Source organism: Lathamus discolor, chromosome 1, assembly GCF_037157495.1.
Source record: "Lathamus discolor isolate bLatDis1 chromosome 1, bLatDis1.hap1, whole genome shotgun sequence".
In the NCBI taxonomy this organism is placed as follows: Eukaryota; Metazoa; Chordata; class Aves; order Psittaciformes; family Psittacidae; genus Lathamus; species Lathamus discolor.
In genome coordinates, this window is record NC_088884.1 from 5459818 (window position 1) to 5479296 (window position 19479).

The window sequence follows — 19479 nt, forward strand, 5'->3', positions numbered from 1 at the left end:
TCCTTTAAATTACAAACACTTTTATCTTGGCAGCTATCTGGTCTTTTTGACCTCTAATCCCAGGAAGGTCTCTGAAGGACAAAGGAGGAATAACTGGGGTTTATCCTGGTGCCCAGACATAGCACAGACAAAAGACGTCAAAGGCTGGAATTGCAAGAGGAAATATTATGTAGTTCAATGCTTTCTGGTGGCAATCTTCAGCACATTTCATGCTCAACAGAAACCAAGGACTTGAGCACATGTGAACCACGATTCCTGTACGAACATACAGGAGAGATTTCTAACAAAGACCACAGCAAATGTATCTCAAACAGGCATCACAGAATCACAGAATGGTTTAGGTTGGAGAAGACCTTAAGATCATCCAGTTCCCATCCCCTGCCACAGGCATGGACACCTTCCACTAGAACAGGGTGCTCCAAGCCCCTGTGTCCAACCTGGCCTTGAGCACTGCCAGGGATGGGGCAGCCACAGCTTCTCTGGGCACCCTGTGCCAGCACCTCAGCATCCTCACAGGGAAGAGCTGCTTCTTTATGTCTAACCTGAAATTCCCCTGTTTCAGTCTGAACCCATCACCCCTTGTCCTATCGCTACAGTCCCTCATGAAGAGCCCCTCTCCAGCATCCTTGTAGCCCCCTTCAGACACTGGAAGCTGCTCTGAGGTCTCCACGCAGCTTCTCTTCTCCAGGCTCAACAGCCCCAATGTTCTCAGCCTGTCATCATCTTCTGCCAAATTCTTATTTCTAATGGACAGTGTAACTGAAACTAATTAAAATTATTTAGAGGGAAAAGAAGGAACACACTGCCAGGGCAAATTTTATTTAAGACTAGGTTTAAAAAGAAAGAACACCAAAACTCAGAAAGCAAACCCCAGCACACTGTCTTTCCAGGAGTCTGTCCTCAGACACTGGATAAACTCCAGCTGCATTCTCAAGTTCAGCCCATTGGAATAATCTCCGCAGGGAAGTGATGGGTTCCCAAAAATTGGACACTGTTAAGAATTAGCTAGATAGGGTGCTGGGACATCTAGTCTAGGTCATGCTTTACCTTGAAAGGTTTTATCAGGTGATCCCTGAGGTGGCTTCCAACCTGGAATTCTATGAGTCTATGAATCCCTTATTGCACTGGGTTTTGGTTTCACAAGGTCCCATTTCAGCATCTTTGCATCTTCATACCATGTTGTGGACCATGTGTGCACATTTTCCCCAGGTTCATTTCCTTCCCTGTTTTTAGAAACAGCTTCCCTACCTCTCTTACTGCCACACTAGAACTTAACTGAAGAACCACATACCAGCCCCAACAGTTGTTTTCAACATGATTTTCTGCCGGCTACTAGAAGAGGATGTTTTGGCATGCACACATCTTGTGCTTCCACATCCAAAAGCAGGCTGTTCTGACTTCAAACTCACAAGCCATTTCTAAGCAAACACTTTGGATATGCTTGTTATGGTAGCTACAACAAAAACTGCTTTATATGTGCACCACACAACTACTCCTGAAGATTTTTAGAGCTAACATCTGCACTCAGTAAACCCTTAATAGAGCACATGCAGCCTTAAGCAGAATAGCATGAAATTTCATTTCACCAAACCCACTAGAGACCCAAAAGCACACAGTGTGCAGTACATAAGAATTACCTGTTTCTAAGAACATCTAGAACCAAAAATGACACTTCTAAATGAATGCCCATTGAAAGAGAAATTCTGACTCTCTGCAAAAAGCCACTCAAAGAGAACAAATGGTAGAAGAAAGACTATTAAAGAAGCTGCCATTACAGTGGCTGTACCTCAGCCCAAGATGTAGTTACTTACACATCGAGTAAAACAGGACCTGATACAGAGTCCTGCTTCTTTAGATTTCATTTGGAATATCACAATTTCTCTATCAGTTGTAAAATGAGAACCTTGAAATCAATCAAATGTCTCCCTAATACATGACAATATATAACAGTATTTATCAGAGAAAGCGGTTTTCTCCCTTATCCTCATATGGGGAGGGAACCAAACAAAATACAACTCAATCCCACAAGCTCTATTTGCAGAGGCTTTGCAAACCTTTATATGTTGCTTTAGTTCCCTTTAAAACACTGAGTAATAGTAAATAAAGCAGGAGCAGAAGGCGAGAGGGGGGTAGGAATCAATCACTGCAATTGTGGCCTCAGATGCCTCCCACACATGGGCCACTTTCTTCATACAAAGTTGAGCATCACCATTTCATTACCAAGAAAGAGGGAGAAAAAAAGAGAGAGGGACAGAGAGACCTCTTCTAACCCATCCTTCCAACTGCATGATCAAACCTGAACCACATCGAGATCATGTCAAACTCCAGGTTAACATGAACATAAATGTAATTTCTTGGAGCACATTTAGGTGGGTGTAGCTCGTGCAGCTCATTACTGTACTGAGACAGGAGTATTTCAGGGGGCTGCCTGTTATTTAGCTGTTATTACTAATTTACCTGCAGTTTTTTTAATCCTTCCTTGAACAGTATAAAATATCATTTCAGCATTAGGGGAAAAACCATTTTAATTCTAGTCTATGGATTAGTCTGCTCACCTGGAGAAGAGAAAGCTCCTTAAGGGGAGACCACAGAGCAGCTCCCAGTGCCTAAAGGGGCTACAGAACACCTGGAAAGGGGCTACAGAACACCTGGAAAGGGGCTACAGAACACCTGGAAAGGGGCTACAGAACACCTGGAAAGGGGCTACAGAACACCTGGAAAGGGGCTACAGAACACCTGGAAAGGGGCTACAGAACACCTGGAAAGGGGCTACAGAACACCTGGAAAGGGGCTACAGAACACCTGGAAAGGGGCTACAGAACACCTGGAAAGGGGCTACAGAACACCTGGAAAGGGGCTACAGAACACCTGGAAAGGGGCTACAGAACACCTGGAAAGGGGCTACAGAACACCTGGAAAGGGGCTACAGAACACCTGGAAAGGGGCTACAGAACACCTGGAAAGGGGCTACAGAACACCTGGAAAGGGGCTACAGAACACCTGGAAAGGGGCTACAGAACACCTGGAAAGGGGCTACAGAACACCTGGAAAGGGGCTACAGAACACCTGGAAAGGGGCTACAGAACACCTGGAAAGGGGCTACAGAACACCTGGAAAGGGGCTACAGAACACCTGGAAAGGGGCTACAGAACACCTGGAAAGGGGCTACAGAACACCTGGAAAGGGGCTACAGAACACCTGGAAAGGGGCTACAGAACACCTGGAAAGGGGCTACAGAACACCTGGAAAGGGGCTACAGAACACCTGGAAAGGGGCTACAGAACACCTGGAAAGGGGCTACAGAACACCTGGAAAGGGGCTACAGAACACCTGGAAAGGGGCTACAGAACACCTGGAAAGGGGCTACAGAACACCTGGAAAGGGGCTACAGAACACCTGGAAAGGGGCTACAGAACACCTGGAAAGGGGCTACAGAACACCTGGAAAGGGGCTACAGAACACCTGGAAAGGGGCTACAGAACACCTGGAAAGGGGCTACAGAACACCTGGAAAGGGGCTACAGAACACCTGGAAAGGGGCTACAGAACACCTGGAAAGGGGCTTTGGACAAGGGCCTGTAGGGAAAGGACAAAGGGAATGGCTTTAATGCCAGAGGGAAGATTGAGAGGAGCTCTTAAGCACAAGTTCTTCCCTGTGAGGATGCTGAGGCACTGGCACTGGATGCCCAGAGACTCTGTAGCTCCCTCATTGCTGGCAGTGTTCAAGGCCAGGCTGCACAGGGCTTGGAGAGACCTGCTCTAGTGGAAGGTGCCCCTGCCCATGGCAGGGGGTTAGAACTGGATGAGCTTTAAGGTCCCTTCCAGCCCAGACCTTCCTGTGATTCTACATCACTGGACACTAAGTTACTATAGGAACAGACATGATGAGCCAGCCACAAGGTTACTTGTAAGGTCAAACTACAGCTGTAAACACATGACATCTGCATGAGAAGTTCCAACACCTTTTGGCATTCGCTCTTGTTCTACCTTTAGACATTTGTTAAAGGGCTGCTGTTCCAAGAACATCTCAGCACTTGAAACACAAGTAAAGCAGGAGCCCAAAGGTACAGTCTCGATGATACCTTGAAGACAAGACTTCAGAGAAGAATTCAAACACTACTGAACTGGTGTGGAATATAGTGAGAGAGCACCTCAGGCACATCCAGGCTTGCACTCACACCTTGAAGTTCTGTTCACAAGCATGTGAGTTCATAAGGTTCTAGATGTTCTCATACAACTACGTAGCTCTTCCATAGTTAATCCAAGTCTTTAAGCCATTAAATTAGGGCTTTTTGCCTATTTTAATATTCTCCTTCTGTCTGCCCAACCCTCTGTTAATCACACCCCATCTTCCCAATGAGGTTACTACTGTACTTGAAGGATGCAGAGTGAACTGAGCTCTTCCACAGCCCTGAACTCCACATTTCTATGAACTAAAAGCAAAAACAGATTAATTGCATTATTTGCCAGTTTTTCTATCTAATTTCAGCACCGTTTTACAATGACATACCCAGCCACCTGAAAGCCCTCACAGAACACTTGCATGTCACACACACAGTGAGAACTTTAATTTATGCAATACTTGCTTCATCTCTTACGAATAATTCCACCTTCCCTGTACTACTGCAAGCTGGTGACATGAATGTCAGGCTCAACTAAAGATTTGCTGTTGCAGTGACAGCACTGAAAGTTTGGCATCTTTAGCAGACTGTGAGTTATAAGATGTTTCACCTTTTGATAATAAGGTACTTCAATCAATAGTGAACCTTTAACCCAAAGAATAAAGACACACTGAAAATAGAAGTTAACTCTAAGTAACTCAATGAGAACTAAGTGGCACTACAGCAAGCCACAGGAGAGCAGGAGTGAGCCCTGCAGCATCATGGATGCAGGAATAACTCTTCCTCTGTGTGTCACTGTATTATACCACAGAATCATAGAATGGTTTGGGTTGGAAAGGACCTTAAGATCATCCAGTTCCAACCCCTGCCACAAGCAGGAGCACCTTCCACTAGAGCAGGGTGCTCCAAGCCCCTGTGTCCAACCTGGCCTTGAATGGTCCTTGATGAGGTTCCTGTTGGCTCATTCCTCCAGCCAGCCTAAGTCCCTCTGGAGAACAGCCCTGCCCTCAAATGTACTGGCTTAATCTCCCTAATTTGTGGTCATCTGCACTGAAGAAGACATGCTCCATCTACCTCCTCCTCTTCCAGGACATTGATAGAGCTGCTACACAGGACAATCTCCTTCAGACCACCACATGATACCAGCCTCCAGGTAGAGTATGACCCATTAGACACACCCTGACCACCCAAACAGATTTTTTTTCTCCCAATTTGTCATCCAAGTATGTCCAAACTGCAACATCCTAACCTGGATACACAAATACTGGGAGAGCCAGTGTTAAATACCTTGATGAGGTAGAGGTGGATGACATTTACTGCTCTCCCCTCATCCACAAATCCACCCATGTTGTGGTCTCCCTCTGCTTCCATCTCCTGCTTGGCCCCATTTTTACACTGAGGCTCTATCATGGTTAACCAGACCAGCCTCCCAATATATCTACTGATTTCCTGAATACTGGAATGGACTAGTTCTTGCTCTGGGAAGATGTTGTCCTTAAGGACCTCACCTTTCCCAAGCTAATCCCTCAGAGCTGCCTCCTGTGGGATCCCACCAACCTGCTCTCTTCAGAAGCAGAAGCTTGCTCTCCTACAGTTCAGTCACATTGGGGCTGCATCTCCAGAACCTAATTCTTAAAATATTCATTCCCCTACACCTGAGCAATACTTCCTTATAGATTTCCAACTGAGCTACCATACCATAAGCCCCTGAAACTCCACCAAAAGACAGAGAAATCATTAGACTCCACCAAAAGACAGAGACACCAACACAACAGGCATCATTCCAAGTGAATGAATAAAGTTTAGAAAACACATTTTGCCCCACTGTAAGCATGCAAGGTCTAACCCAATTCCTGAGGACGCAGCAGCAGTGCTCATGTTATTACCCACCCACTCAATACACAGTATTTTATGACATGGCCCTTTACTAATTGGTTTTGTGAGGACAGTATAATAAAAATAACAAATAAAGCAGTTAAAGAAAAACTAAAAGACAGAAAAATCCTCTGTGGCCTCAGTGTTATCTGCCTCTGCAAAGGGAAAACGGTTGTCTGAGCTGCAGAGATTCCTGGTAATTTAAGTATTTGTTCTCCTTTTTCAGCTATCCACCAAGCTAAAATGAATTAAACCATTCCCTTTCCCCGTTACAACCAAAGCTTTTGGTATAAGACACACTCAGAGGGAAAAAGACCTAAAACAAGACCCAAAACAAAACCTAAAACAGGTCTCGTTCTCTGAGCAAATGACTTCCCATCAATATTGCTTTAGGAATTCGAGACGTACTTTAAAGATTTTTACACTTGTTAAATATTTTAGTGCATTTAATATTACTCACAAGTCAGAAAACGATGCAAGCAAGCTGGGATGCCTTAAGACATAGTGTTTACATGTCAGATTTCACTGTAAGCATATGCAATTTCATTTTCCGACCCCAAACTGAAGTCAATAAATTCATCACTTATTGGCAAGCAACAAGATCCACTTTCTTTTCATGATCTAATCCATTATTCCTCCACCAAAAGCTATCAAAGACTTGACTTAAACAAAGGTCTGGTTTTAATAGCTCTTATGTTTTTCCCTCTAGATATATCTTCATAGAAAAGTGTTATTTGTCTACAATGTATAAAGATATAAATGCAGGGAAACCAACTGTCTGGCCAGAGCCAACCTCCAAACACCACCAGCTGGGGACAACTCTCTTGAGAAGCACCAAGTGACCTGCTCTGTCACAGGAACAAGTCACTGTCATATAAGTCACACAGGAGAGGAAGAGCTGTCTGGGAAGAGGTCTCTCATTAACACAGTATCATACAATGTTTCTGGTTGCAAAATACCTAAGAAAGGATCATCTAGTTTCAAACCCCCTGCACCTCACATACCCCCCCAAAACACCTCACATTAAATCATGTCGCCCAAAGCTCCGTCCAAGCTGGCTTTGAACACTGGCAGGGATGGAATATTTACCACTTCTTTGGGCAACCTGTACCAGGGCCTCACCACCCTCACAGTAAGCAACTTACTTGTATCTAATCTGAACTTCCCCTGTTTCAGTTTGAACACATCACCCCTTGTCCTATTACTACAGTCCCTGATGAAGAGTCCCTCTCCAGCATCCTTGTAGACGCCTTCAGACACTGGAAGCTGCTCTGAGGTCTCCACGCAGCTTCTCTTCTCCAGGCTCAGCAGCCCCAGTGTTCTCAGCCTGTCTTCATATGGGAGGTGCTCCAGCCCCTGATCATCCTTGTGGCCTCCTCTGGACTTGCTCCAACAGCTCTATGTCTTTCTGATATTGAGGACACTAGAATTTCACACAGTGCTCCAAGTGGAGTCTCCAAAGAGCAAAGCAGAGGGGCAGGATCAACAGTGCAAGAAGCTTTACCAAGAAACCAAGAAAAAGCACCTGTATCACAGAAATGACCCCCAGATTGGGGATCCAGCCCCGAAAACCATCAACAGAGTAGTTCAGTATTAAGTGATCAGAGTACTTGCTTTGAAGCTAGTGCCCCTCCTGTCATGACACCTCATGAGCCAAACACTCTGAAAAGGTAGATGTAGATACAAAAGAAACAGACTGGTTCTGGAAAAACAGTTTAACCTAAGAAATTAAACAGTTTGTAATTCCTCATCACAAATCATTCAACAAAAGAGTAATGCATGGTATGGGAACATGTAGTTAACTATAATTTAATCCTCTTATATACAAATCATTTTAGCAACTGAGGTATAACATTGATTATACTTTCCTGGGAAAATACAAGCACTTCACCTAAATCACTAGTTCTTAAAGCAAAAATATGCATAACGTTTCCCAAACTTGCAAAGCCATCAAGTGATTCATTAAGCTTTTCAATACATAAAACCTAAAAACATGAGAAAAAAGCACTATTTCCAACAAAAAGAGAAACAAAACTAAGGAGCAAGATACACACATGTGAATTAGCAAAGAATTACTGGTTATTACAGCCTTCACCTCCAGCCACCATGTCCCAGAAACAGACCACTTCCCTACCTCAAGTTTAAGTATGTAAAAGCAGCAAGCACCTTTAAAGTAGGCAGGATGTGCAAGTATTATTGCATATAAATCCTAGAATGGTTTGGGTTGTAAGGGACCTTAAAGCTCATCCAGTTCCAAACCCCTGCCACAAGCAGGGACACCTTCCACGGGCAGGGACACCTTCCACTAGAGCAGCTTGCTCCAAGCCCCTGTGTCCAACCTGGCCTTGAACACTGCCAGGGATGGGGCAGCCACAGCTTCTATGGGCACCCTGTGCCAGCGCCTCAGCACCCTCACAGGGAAGAGCTTCTGCCTAAGAGCTCATCTCAGTCTCCTCTCGGGCAGGTTAAAGCCATTCCCCTTGGCCTGTCCCTACAGGCCCTTGTCCAAAGACCCTCTCCAGCCCCTTTAGGCACTGGAGCTGCTCTCAGGTCTCCCCTTCAGGAGCCTTCTCTTCTCCAGGCTGCCCCAGCCCAGCTCTCTCAGCCTGGCTCCAGAGCAGAGCTGCTCCAGCCCTTGCAGCATCTTTGTTTTCAATCAACGTGTTGACTTTGGGAGGAATTTTTTTGTAATCATCAAGGCAAAAGGCCATTAAGGAACACTGAGAGCATTAATATTTCTGAAGCACTGATAAGCCCTACTTGAATCTTGCAGCTTCACAACAACTATAAATCACTCTGATCACTTAGATATGCTCTGATCTCTGCCATTCATTTTTACTCTTTTAGTAGCTACAATGAGTTCATTGTGCTGAAGTATTTCAAATTAGAGGAGAGGGTGCCTGGCACAAATCCCGTATCATGCATTTGAACAGGCCTCAATAACAACGTATAAAGAGTTAAGAAATCCATCATCTCAATCCATCTCTGTATAAACTGTATGCGACTTATTTCCACTACCTCATGATAGGAAAATAGCATATTGCAATGTTTGCTTAAGTCTATTTCAACAGAAGCTCAATACACTAAAATTCACTGCTAAGGAAGAATTACCACTTCAAAACTCAACAGATATTTGCAATTAGTATTTGCTTTTCCTGGTTTGGTTTTTTTTTATAAGTCTTTAGCAATGGATAATAGAAAGAAAACCAAGTAGAAAACCAAGTCTAACAAACATTGTGTTTTACATTTTAATGTCAAGGAGAAGAAAAAGAGTAATTTAACTCCTCTAAAAACCTACAAACTGCTTCAGAAGGAGATGAGCCAAAAACGTTAATGTCAAAAATCATCTCTCTGAGTCACTACAACGCTCTGAAAGGCACATTTGATTTTCTTCCTCACATCAAAACCAGAAAACCATGGGTATACCTGCACCTGATGATCGGTTCTGAGACTGTGGCCTTCCACTGGGTGAAGAAGGTTCCTTCATACGATCAATGACACTGTCAGAGAGCTGCAAAACATAACCCCAAACAGAGTCAGGCTGCATCTGCTCCTTGATCCTCATTCCCCTCCTCTTTCCACCCACAAAATGAAGTAAAACTTCAAAAAGAGCACATAAAGCTCCAGAACTATGTATGACAGATGCTAAAACTCTATGCACAATGCAAAATAAACTATTTCACTTCATTTATAGAACGACCAGCACCTCTGAATGCAAACAATTGCACTGAACAAGATGATTTTGCGTCTCACAGAACACAAGCAACTGATACAACAGAACATAGAACACAAGGAACAGTAAAGGCAACGGCACTCTTTGACATGCTGCTGGTAATGATTCAGCCTTTTGCCTGTCACAGTGATTCTGCTGACAGTCAAACCTTACACTGTGCAGTTGTATTTAACCCTGGAGGAACTCCATCCTGATAAAGCCCTCCAAAACCTTTTGCGACACAAGCGGTCACAGCAAGTCACTATGTTCATTCTCATGTTGCCACATGCACGCAGAAATACACTGCCCAAAACTAAGCAGTATCAGAGTAAGAGCAATGTCCAGTTTCATGTGTTGTAGTCCATGGGTAAAGCCAACAGAAAGTAAAGAAATAACAACGTGAAAGCTTTTGTTTTCCCACTTAGAACTTGCTGCTGGTTTCCTCCAGCACCAACTCCATCAAAATATTCTTTTATTGCCCATGAGAATTAATTTTAATGAGGAAAATCTTCACTAAACCGACAGCATGACGTCTCTCACTGGCAGAAATCCATGTGACAAAGATTGTGCCAAAGTCTCTCATCTAACACAGCCTAAATGCACAAGTGTAAATGCTCTTCAGTATAAGCTTTCTTAACCCAACCCTTAAAACTCTCAAGTTAACTTCACAGCTAGTTTTAAGCTTGTAAACAGTTGTGTACATCCCACTTTTGGCTGCTTTATTGATTAATAGTAGTTATTTAATGAGCCTAGTACACACGATATCATTCATGTTTTATGCCAGGGATAGCTTACAAGAACTCCCAGAGTCCTTCCCAGTATGTAAGTACGTCAGAGCAGCTGAACTCTGCTGTGAGCACTGATATTCCTGTCACCTATTTGCCCAAAAGCATTAAATGACCAGAACAAATCTCAGGACACTGAAACAGGCAGCAGTGACCATTCTGCAACACTCCTCTCTACAAGCAGCAGTAAGAGGTAACTTACTATCACTGCTGGTATGAATGACAGTGTCTTTCATTGAAAAGCTTCCAAGCTGCAAGACTGAATGTGTCACTGGTATCAGAGAGAGCCTTGGGTGACACGGTTTAGTGTGAGGTGTCCCTGCCCATGGCAGGGGGGTTGGACCTGGATGACCTTAAGGTCTTTTCCAACCCTAACTATTCTATGGTTCTATGACATTAGAGGCACAGCATCCCATAAACAGATAAAAGATGGGAATGCTCCTGCAGGTACACAGGAAGTGAATACGCGGCCTGTCCGAGAGCAGAGTATGGGAGAGGGAGGAGCTTTCACATGTAGAGGTCAGGGAAAGACAAAATAAGGTCTTTCACTTACACATGCCTCCTATAACCCTTCAGCCGCCTGTCTTTGGTAACGCGGCTGGGGACAAGGCTCCCCTACCGCAGATCCCTATACACAGTGGGCTTCTCGCCATGACAGACGTCCCTAGAGTGCCCCTGAGCGCAGCGGCTCCCCTAAAACACCCAACCCAAGAGGCGGACAGGAGTGAAGGTCCCTGCGGGAGAGGGAACGGAAACAGGGGAGCGGAACTGCGAGACGTGAGGGGACGAGGCTGCAGGTACAGGGGCCAACAGCGCTGAGGCGGTAGGAACCGAGAGAGGGACCAAGGAGGCCGAGCTCGGGGGGGGCGGGGGAACCAGGCCCCGAGCGTCCCCCGCTAAGAGCCCGTGCCCGGGGGAGCCCCGCTCTCACCCTCACGCCCTTCACCACCGTGATGTTCTCATTCTCATCCGCCTCGAAGGTGACGCGCCGGGTGCTGCTCCCACTGCCGCCCATCTTCGCCCGGCGACACCAGACCGCCGACACGGACGGCCCCAAGGAGACTCACCGTCCCCGCTGCCAGGAAACCAACCACCAAGACCAACCCTTATTGGTCCGAAGCTCGCCTCGCCCCACCCTCAGCCTGAAGAACGCTGCTTTCTATTGGCTGCGGAGCCGTAGCCATGGAAACCGCGCACTCCCGCTGAAGAGCGCCGAGGTCCCCGAAAGGGAGCGGAAACTTTTTCGTGTGAACTTAACACGAGCGCGGACTACAACTCCCATGAAGCTTCGCGGCAGAGGGCGGGGGTTCGTAGTCCCTCCCCTGCGCAAAGCCCTCTGGGTAATGTAGTCCTCGCCACGGGAAGCGTAGCTCCCCATGCTCCTCCCCGGGCACAGCCCCGCTCTGAAGCGGCTTTCGGGATCCTCTCCCCTGCTCTGCGCGGCCCGCTGTGCTCCTGCCCTGCCTCAGCATGGCCATGGCACCGTGTGGGGTGGGTGCCCCAGGTTTCCGCTGGAGCTCAAGGGCCTGAGCTGTGCCTTGCAGAACCCCAGACTGGTTTGGGTTGGGAGGGACCTAAAAGCTCATCCAGCTCCAACCCCTGCCACGGGCAGGGACCCCTTCCACTGGAGCAGCTTGCTCCAAGCCCCTGTGTCCAACCTGGCCTTGAGCACTTTTCCACACAGTAAGAGTGTAAAATTCCCGTTAGCATAGCCACTTAGGGCATGTAATTTTATTTCCAAGAGATATATAATGTTAATAACATATAATATGTTTTCTTTTCAGGCTATAGTATCAATTGCATCTGGATCTGGCTGTTCTGTGAGTCAAATCCTGCAGATCCCATGGCCTGTCTCGATGGACAGGAATGAGTGCTAGAAAGATGTCTGAAAGCAGAAAAAGGTGTTATTTAGCGTATAATGTTAGGAAAAAAGATTGCATTCTGGATGCCAGTGGTGTCAGGCACATCTCTGAATTTCTCTAGTCTAAGAATGAGGCTAGAAATATCCTTATGCACCTGCAATATTGAATATTATTGCTCCCTACAACTGCCTGACAGGAGGATGGAGCCAGGAGGGGCTGGGCTCTGCTCCCAAGGAACAAGGGATGGGACAAGAGGAACCGGCCTCAAGCTGCCCCAGGGCAGGTTTAGATGGAGCTGAGGAACAATTCCTGCCCCAGAGGGTGCTCAGGCATTGGAACAGGCTGCCCAGGGCAGGGCTGCAGGCACCGGCCCTGCAAGTGCTCACACAGCGTGGAGACGAGGCCTCAGTGCCATGGGGCAGTGGTGGCCTTGGCAGTGCTGGGGAACAGTTGGACTGGATGAGCTTAAAGGGCTTTTCCAACCTGGCAGATTCCATGTTTCAATGAATATACGTTGTTTTGTCTTTCCTACCATCTGGCCTCTTAATACAATGAAGCTGCAGTCTCTTGGTGGGACTTCTTACACTGGCAACACACAACTAATACTAACCATGATAACTGGGGAAATCTTACCTCCCTTCCAAGTCCTTCATCTGCTTGGCTCAAGGAAGGATAGCCTATTTGTACTGAAGTGACGCCGCATCCTTCCACTCCCCTTGCGAGAAATGTGTCCCAAAGCGCTTACACAATGATCACAACAGATTATTGCAGCCTGTGTCAACTGACGTATTTCATCTCCCTGAATCGATGCAAACATCATGTTGGTTGCATCAACAGAACTGCTCATATGTCCTTGATGTATTTTCAAGCCTTTTTTATTTGGATGTAAAGTGGCTATCAGCCAACATTTCAGCAGTATCTGCCTTCCTTGGGGCTTAAGATATTGCTGAAGCATTGGCTGATAGCCACTTTGCTACCAAATAAAAATTGCTTGAAAATATATCAAGGACACAGGAGTTGTTCTCTTGAGGCATGTGACGTGATGTTTATGCCTGTACTTATAGATGTTAAACTGGTTTCTGTGAGGGGGCACTATTAAGAATTCAACATCCTGGTAAAAGTATGTTTTTAAGGGAATAAATGGGCTGTGCATCTATCTGTCTTGATACTGTGTGAGCATCACAAACTGAGCGTATTGAATTTCTTCTCCACTGGGAATGGTTTTAGGGGGTCAAATTGTATTTGGTCACTTAGTAACTGTTGTGGAAATGCACATCTCCAATTCAGAAGCAGCTTTTGTAATATTTGTCCTCTGTTGAGAGGGTTCTGAGAAAATACTCGTCTTGCTCAACAGAAAGATTTATATTTAGGAATGAAGGTTTTCACAACTGCTATTTTCTACCAAGGGTTTTTATGATTGTTTTGTATGACTTGAAATTACAGAGCACTCTTAACTTATGCATAGGTTTTAGGAGGGGAAAAAGAACAAATGGGCTGAATTGCTTTGGGTCATTTTGTTGTGTCTGTAAGGTTCATTCACTGTAGAAAGAGCAGGACTGAGGTACCCTAGAATTTATGGCTCCCTTATAATAGGTGGGAATGAAAGACTGCTGCAGGCCAGAGCTATCTATATGTCAGACGTTTTTCTCTATGGACTGTCAAACCTATCTGAGAGCTCTTTCAAGGACATGGCCCAATGAAAAAAGGATTAGAAGTTAATGGTAGAAAAGGCTACAATGAATTTGCAGTTAAGAATCATTTGGTAACGACTGGCAAATAAACTCATGTCTGGTTCACAGCTCTCTCCAGTAGTAGTGGCAGGACAAGGGGTAATGGGTTAAAACTTAAACAGGGGAAGTTTAGACTGGAGATAAGGAGGAAATTCTTTCCTGTTAGGGTGCTGAGGCACTGGAATGGGTTGCCCAGGAAGGTTGTGAGTGCTCCATCCCTGGCAGTGTTCAAGGCCAGGCTGGATAAAGCCCTGGGTAGTATGGTTTAATGTGAGATGTCCCTGCCCATGGCAGGGCGGTTGGAACTGGATGATCTTGAGGTCCTTTCCAACCCTAACTATTCTATATCAAGGATGAGGGGGTCATTAAGAACAGCCAACATGGTTTTATGAGGGGGAAGTCATGTATGACCAACCTTATAGCCTTCTATGAGGAAGTGACTAGGTGGAGGGATGATGGTAGAGCGGTAGATGTGGTTTTTCTTGATTTCAGTAAGGCATTTGATACTGTCTCCCACAGCATCCTCATAGATAAGCTGAGGAAGTGTGGGCTTGACGATCAAGTAGTGAGGTGGATCGAGAACTGGTTGAAAGGAAGAAGGCAGAGAGTTGTGGTCAATGGCGCAGAATCTAGCTGGAGGTCTGTGACTAGTGGAGTTCCTCAGGGGTCGGTGCTGGGACCGGTGCTGTTTAATATTTTCATCAATGACCTGGATGAGGGAACTGAGTGCACCCTCAGCAAGTTTGCTGATGACACAAAACTGGGAGGAGTGGCTGACACACCAGAGGACTGTGCTGCCATTCAGCGAGACCTGGACAGGCTGGAGAGTTGGGCGGGGAGAAACTTGATGAAATTTAACAAGGGCAAGTGTAGAGTCTTGCATCTGGGGAAGAACAACCCCATGTACCAGTACAGGTTGGGGGCTGACCTGCTGGAAAGTAGTGAAGGGGAAAGGGACCTGGGGGTCCTGGTGGATAGGAGGATGACCATGAGCCAGCAATGTGCTCTTGTGGCCAAGAAGGCAAATGGCATCTTAGGGTGCATTAGAAAGGGAGTGGTTAGTAGGTCAAGAGAGGTTCTCCTCCCCCTCTACTCAGCCTTGGTGAGGCCGCATCTGGAATATTGCGTCCAGTTCTGGGCCCCTCTGTTCAAGAAGGACAGGGAATTGCTTGAAGGAGTCCAGCGCAGAGCCACAAAGATGATTAAGGGAGTGGAACATCTCCCTTATGAGGAGAGGCTGAGGGAGCTGGGTCTCTTTAGCTTGCAAAAGAGGAGACTGAGGGGTGACCTCATCAATGTTTACAAATATGTGAAGGGTAGGTGTCAGGATGATGGAGCTAGGCTTTTTTCAGTGATATCCAGTGATAGGACAAGGGGCAATGGGTGTAAACTGGAACATAGGAAGTTCCACGTTAACATCAGGAAGAACTTCTTTACTGTAAGAGTGACAGAGCACTGGAACAGGCTGCCCAGGGGGGTTGTGGAGTCTCCTACACTGGAGATATTCAAGGCCCGCCTGGACAAGTTCCTGTGTGATGTACTGTAGGTTACCCTGCTCTTGCAGGGGGGTTGGACTAGATGATCTTTTTAGGTCCCTTCCAACCCTTGGGATTCTGTGATTCTGTGATTCTGTGATTCTATGATTCTAATTCAAAAATGGAAAAAGGAGTTGTTCTGTGTATAACTTCAACAATTTATATGTTCACATAAATAATACTCTTGTATTAAGAGCAGTGTCTCTCAGTGGGGTACTCAGAGTTGACTATGCTGTGTGGCACAGAAAAACCCAACTTTGATTAAACTGACTAATGCAGTAGCGGTAATAAAAGCATTAAACCAGAGCTTAGCATAGAATGATTTGTTACTACTCAGTAGTGTTAATAAGTCGACTGGAGTTCTTTGCCACCAAGCCAGGCACTTTTGATGTGCGCGTTACCTCAAACGCTTATGTCCCAATCTGAGTAACACAGAGATACAAATGATGAAGTGACATGCCCAAGGTCATTCAGTGCCAAAGCACCAGGACGTTGGTCTTCTCTATCAGTTCTCTTCAGTGGTTGCTAGAGAGTACATTTCTATCCAGCAAAAAGATAAAGCGAGAGCAGAATGACAAATAAAAACATAGCAATCAATACAAACCTATTAACTGCTTCTGATTCTTGTTTGCTCTGAACCCATTTCTGACTTGTGTAAGCAGAAAATCCATCTCAAACTGTTAAACTTCAGGTATTTCATTGTGTATCTGAAAGACAAGCAGTATCTTCGTAGGTTAAAAACATTCACTTCCTGTGCTGCTGTGTGCTTCTCCACACACCCCGCACAGTTTTTCCAGCCAGATTATAAATGCTTGTTCCTTTGTTAAGAAGCAGTGCTCTTATCCGATGTCCTTGATTGGATATATTCCTTTGTGGTAAAAATGCTTCTTGAATCACATAATACTCAAATTGTTTGCTATAAAGTGTAGCCAAAGTAGTGGAAGACAGCATCGCCAGACATTCACAAACAACTAAAGCCTAATGAGCCCAGGAACAAGTTACTGTTAAATTTCAGACTCCTGTCTCAAGACTTAACAAATGCCATGAAAACCCTTGATAGGTGAGGTGACATATAAAGGCTCATTGCACACACACTGTGAGTTCTTTTTCTGTGGAGGATCATCGTGCTCGGTCACTGCCACGGTGAGGATGTTGTTCTCTATGACTTTACCTGGTTATCCCTCGATGGTCGTCTGAGCCTTAGAAATGTTCAGCATGGAAAGATTTTGATAGTACTTAGGTTCCTTCCTACGAAAAATGACTGTTATAGCAAAGTCTGCAAGTTCCCTAATTTTGGAAATTACTCTTTCTGTAGGGTGTAACAGTCCACAATGATTTCTGACATAAGATTTCGTGAATAAATAATGTAACTTCAGTGTTTCATAGAATCCCAGACTGGTTTGGGTTGGAAGGGACCTTAAAGCTCATCCAGCTCCAACCCCTGCCACGGGGAGGGACACCTTCCACTGGAGCAGCTTGCTCCAAGCCCCTGTGTCCAACCTGGCCTTGAGCACTGCCAGGGATGGGGCAGCCACAGCTTCCCTGGGCACCCTGGGCCAGCGCCTCAGCACCCTCACAGGGAAGAGCTTCTGCCTAAGAGCTCATCTCAGTCTCCCCTCGGGCAGGTTAAAGCCATTCCCCTTGGCCTGTCCCTACAGGCCCTTGTCCAAAGCCCCTCTCCAGCTTTCCTGCAGCCCCTTTAGGCACTGGAGCTGCTCTAAGGTCTCCCCTTCAGGAGCCTTCTCTTCTCCAGGCTGCCCCAGCCCAGCTCTCTCAGTCTGGCTCCAGAGCAGAGCTGCTCCAGCCCTCGCAGCATCTCCATGGCCTCCTCTGCACTCGCTCCAGCAGCTCCATGTCCCTCTTGTGCTGCTGCCCCAGAGCTGGATCAGGGCTGCAGCGGGGGACTCCCCAGAGTGCAGCAGAGGGGCAGGATCCCCTCCCTGAGCTGCTGCTCACGCTCTGGGGGTGCAGCCCAGCACACGGGGGGGTTCTGGGCTCAAGTGCACACTGAAGCTGGATCATGGGGAGCTTCTCATGGACCAACACCCCCAAGTCCTTCTCCTCAGGGCTGCTCCATCCAGTGTCCCTGGCCTGTATTTGTGCTTGGGATGCGCTCCTAGCTCTCCTTTAGCACTTGGTGTGCTAAATCCTGGTTCTGTTGGTGTTAAGTTTCAGTAGCTGTTATTCTGCAAGGCAAATTAAGCTAAGCTATCTAATTCCTCTAAATGAGCTTTGCAAACATACTTAAAAGTGTGCCTATTTATTGAGTAGATACTTTCTCTTTCCAGGCCAATTCAGCTCCTGCAGAAAGTGGAGGTTCTTCGCTCATCTCAGAATCGATGCTTCGATAGTTGCACTTTTCAGCCAGTGTTTCATTCTCGTTAGTTCAAGACAAGAGCCTGCTTAATTTTGCTATGTACTCAGTAGCACCCTGTTGGCGACAGCTACCAGCTGATACCACAGGGAGAGCCATATCTTCATGGCTTGATTACCAGAGTCATGAGGGTTAACAACCTGATCGATGAATAACAATGAATTCTTTTTTCTTTTTTTGAGCAAAATAAAAAGAGGTGAGTTCAACTCATCATATTCACTGCAGGAGTGAGGCTGGATTTCTAGTCGGTGTCAGAGACAGATCCATATGATGGAGATTGAGATGAGCTCTTCCCTGTGAGGGTGCTGAGGCGCTGGCACAGGGTGCCCAGAGAAGCTGTGGCTGCCCCATCCCTGGCAGTGCTCAAGGCCAGGTTGGACACAGGGGCTTGGAGCAAGCTGCTCCAGTGGAAGGTGACCCTGCGCATGGCAGGGATTGGAACTGCAGGAGCTTTATGGATCCTTCTGACCCAAACCACTCTGTGACTCTATGTGTGCTGTCTGAAGACTACCACTGCTTCCTTGAGAACACTTTTAGAGTTTCTTGGATACTTTATTAGTCTTTATTTCTCTATTGGCTACAAGGCACTGTACATAGGCTTATGAGTACACGTATCACCCCAGAGATACCTGCCCTTTCCACGGAGCACAGCCTGGATTCCATACCTAGCAGCACTAGCCACAGGAAGCTGATGCAAAGCTCATTTGATGTGGATGATGCAGTTCAGGACCCTCCAATTTACCTATGGACTGCAAAGTGTAATATATTAATGCCATGTCACATTAATATGTGAGTATTTATGTTGATATGCTTTTATCTGACTGGTGTGGTTCACATCAGTACCAAGTGAGTGCAGGATTCGTAGCCAGCGTGACTGTCATCTCCAAGACCAGCTTTGATTCATGGTCTCATTTCCTGGTTTTCCTCCCACTGCTCACAGCCCTTCATTTCTTACCTTCTCCACAGCCTATTTATTGAAGGAAGAGTTAGAAAACACTTAAAATATATTCCAGCTTATAATGTCTGAATCCCAAAGCTTTGGAACAATACAGATTCTTTCCCAAACCCTTCTTATCTGGGTCGTCTGTTCAGCTGCTGAACTCCTTTACTGACTGACTGACTGACTAAAGATGAAGCACCTGATTTGATCAATTCCAGGCTATAACTGTGTGAATAATCCTGAAATTCCCAAGCACTGCAAAAAGAAAGGAAAACACAAAGACTCAGCACGAATAAATAGTTTCTTGGCATTCTCTATACAGTGATATATGAAGCTAAGAAGCAGAAGTGTCATGATGCTAAGCACTGATACACCAAAAGGAAACAGTAAAGTTGGGCACGAGGCCCTTGGCCATAGGACACTTGTGACCACAGGGACACCCAGCTCCGGGCACAGTGAGCCCAGAGATGTCCTGAGTCTTTGCAGTGTCAGGTCAATGAAGTGCCCATGGTCTTCTGCTACTGATGGCAAAAATCATGTTAACTG

At 46.0% G+C, this 19479-nt stretch overlaps 1 protein-coding gene across 2 annotated transcripts in view; it reads right to left on the bottom strand.

Annotated features, from left to right (window-relative positions):
- CHCHD3 (coiled-coil-helix-coiled-coil-helix domain containing 3) overlaps positions 1-11616 on the bottom strand; it is a 164494-nt gene extending 152878 nt beyond the window's left edge. For both annotated transcript variants that reach the window (XM_065672742.1, XM_065672693.1), the window contains exons 1-2: positions 11424-11616; positions 9422-9506 (exon numbers count right to left, since the gene is read on the bottom strand). In XM_065672742.1, the coding sequence (XP_065528814.1) occupies positions 9422-9506; positions 11424-11507 (169 nt within the window). In that variant the 5' untranslated portion in view covers positions 11508-11616. The remainder of the gene's footprint in view (positions 1-9421; positions 9507-11423) is intronic.
- Positions 11617-19479: the final 7863 nt, after the last annotated feature.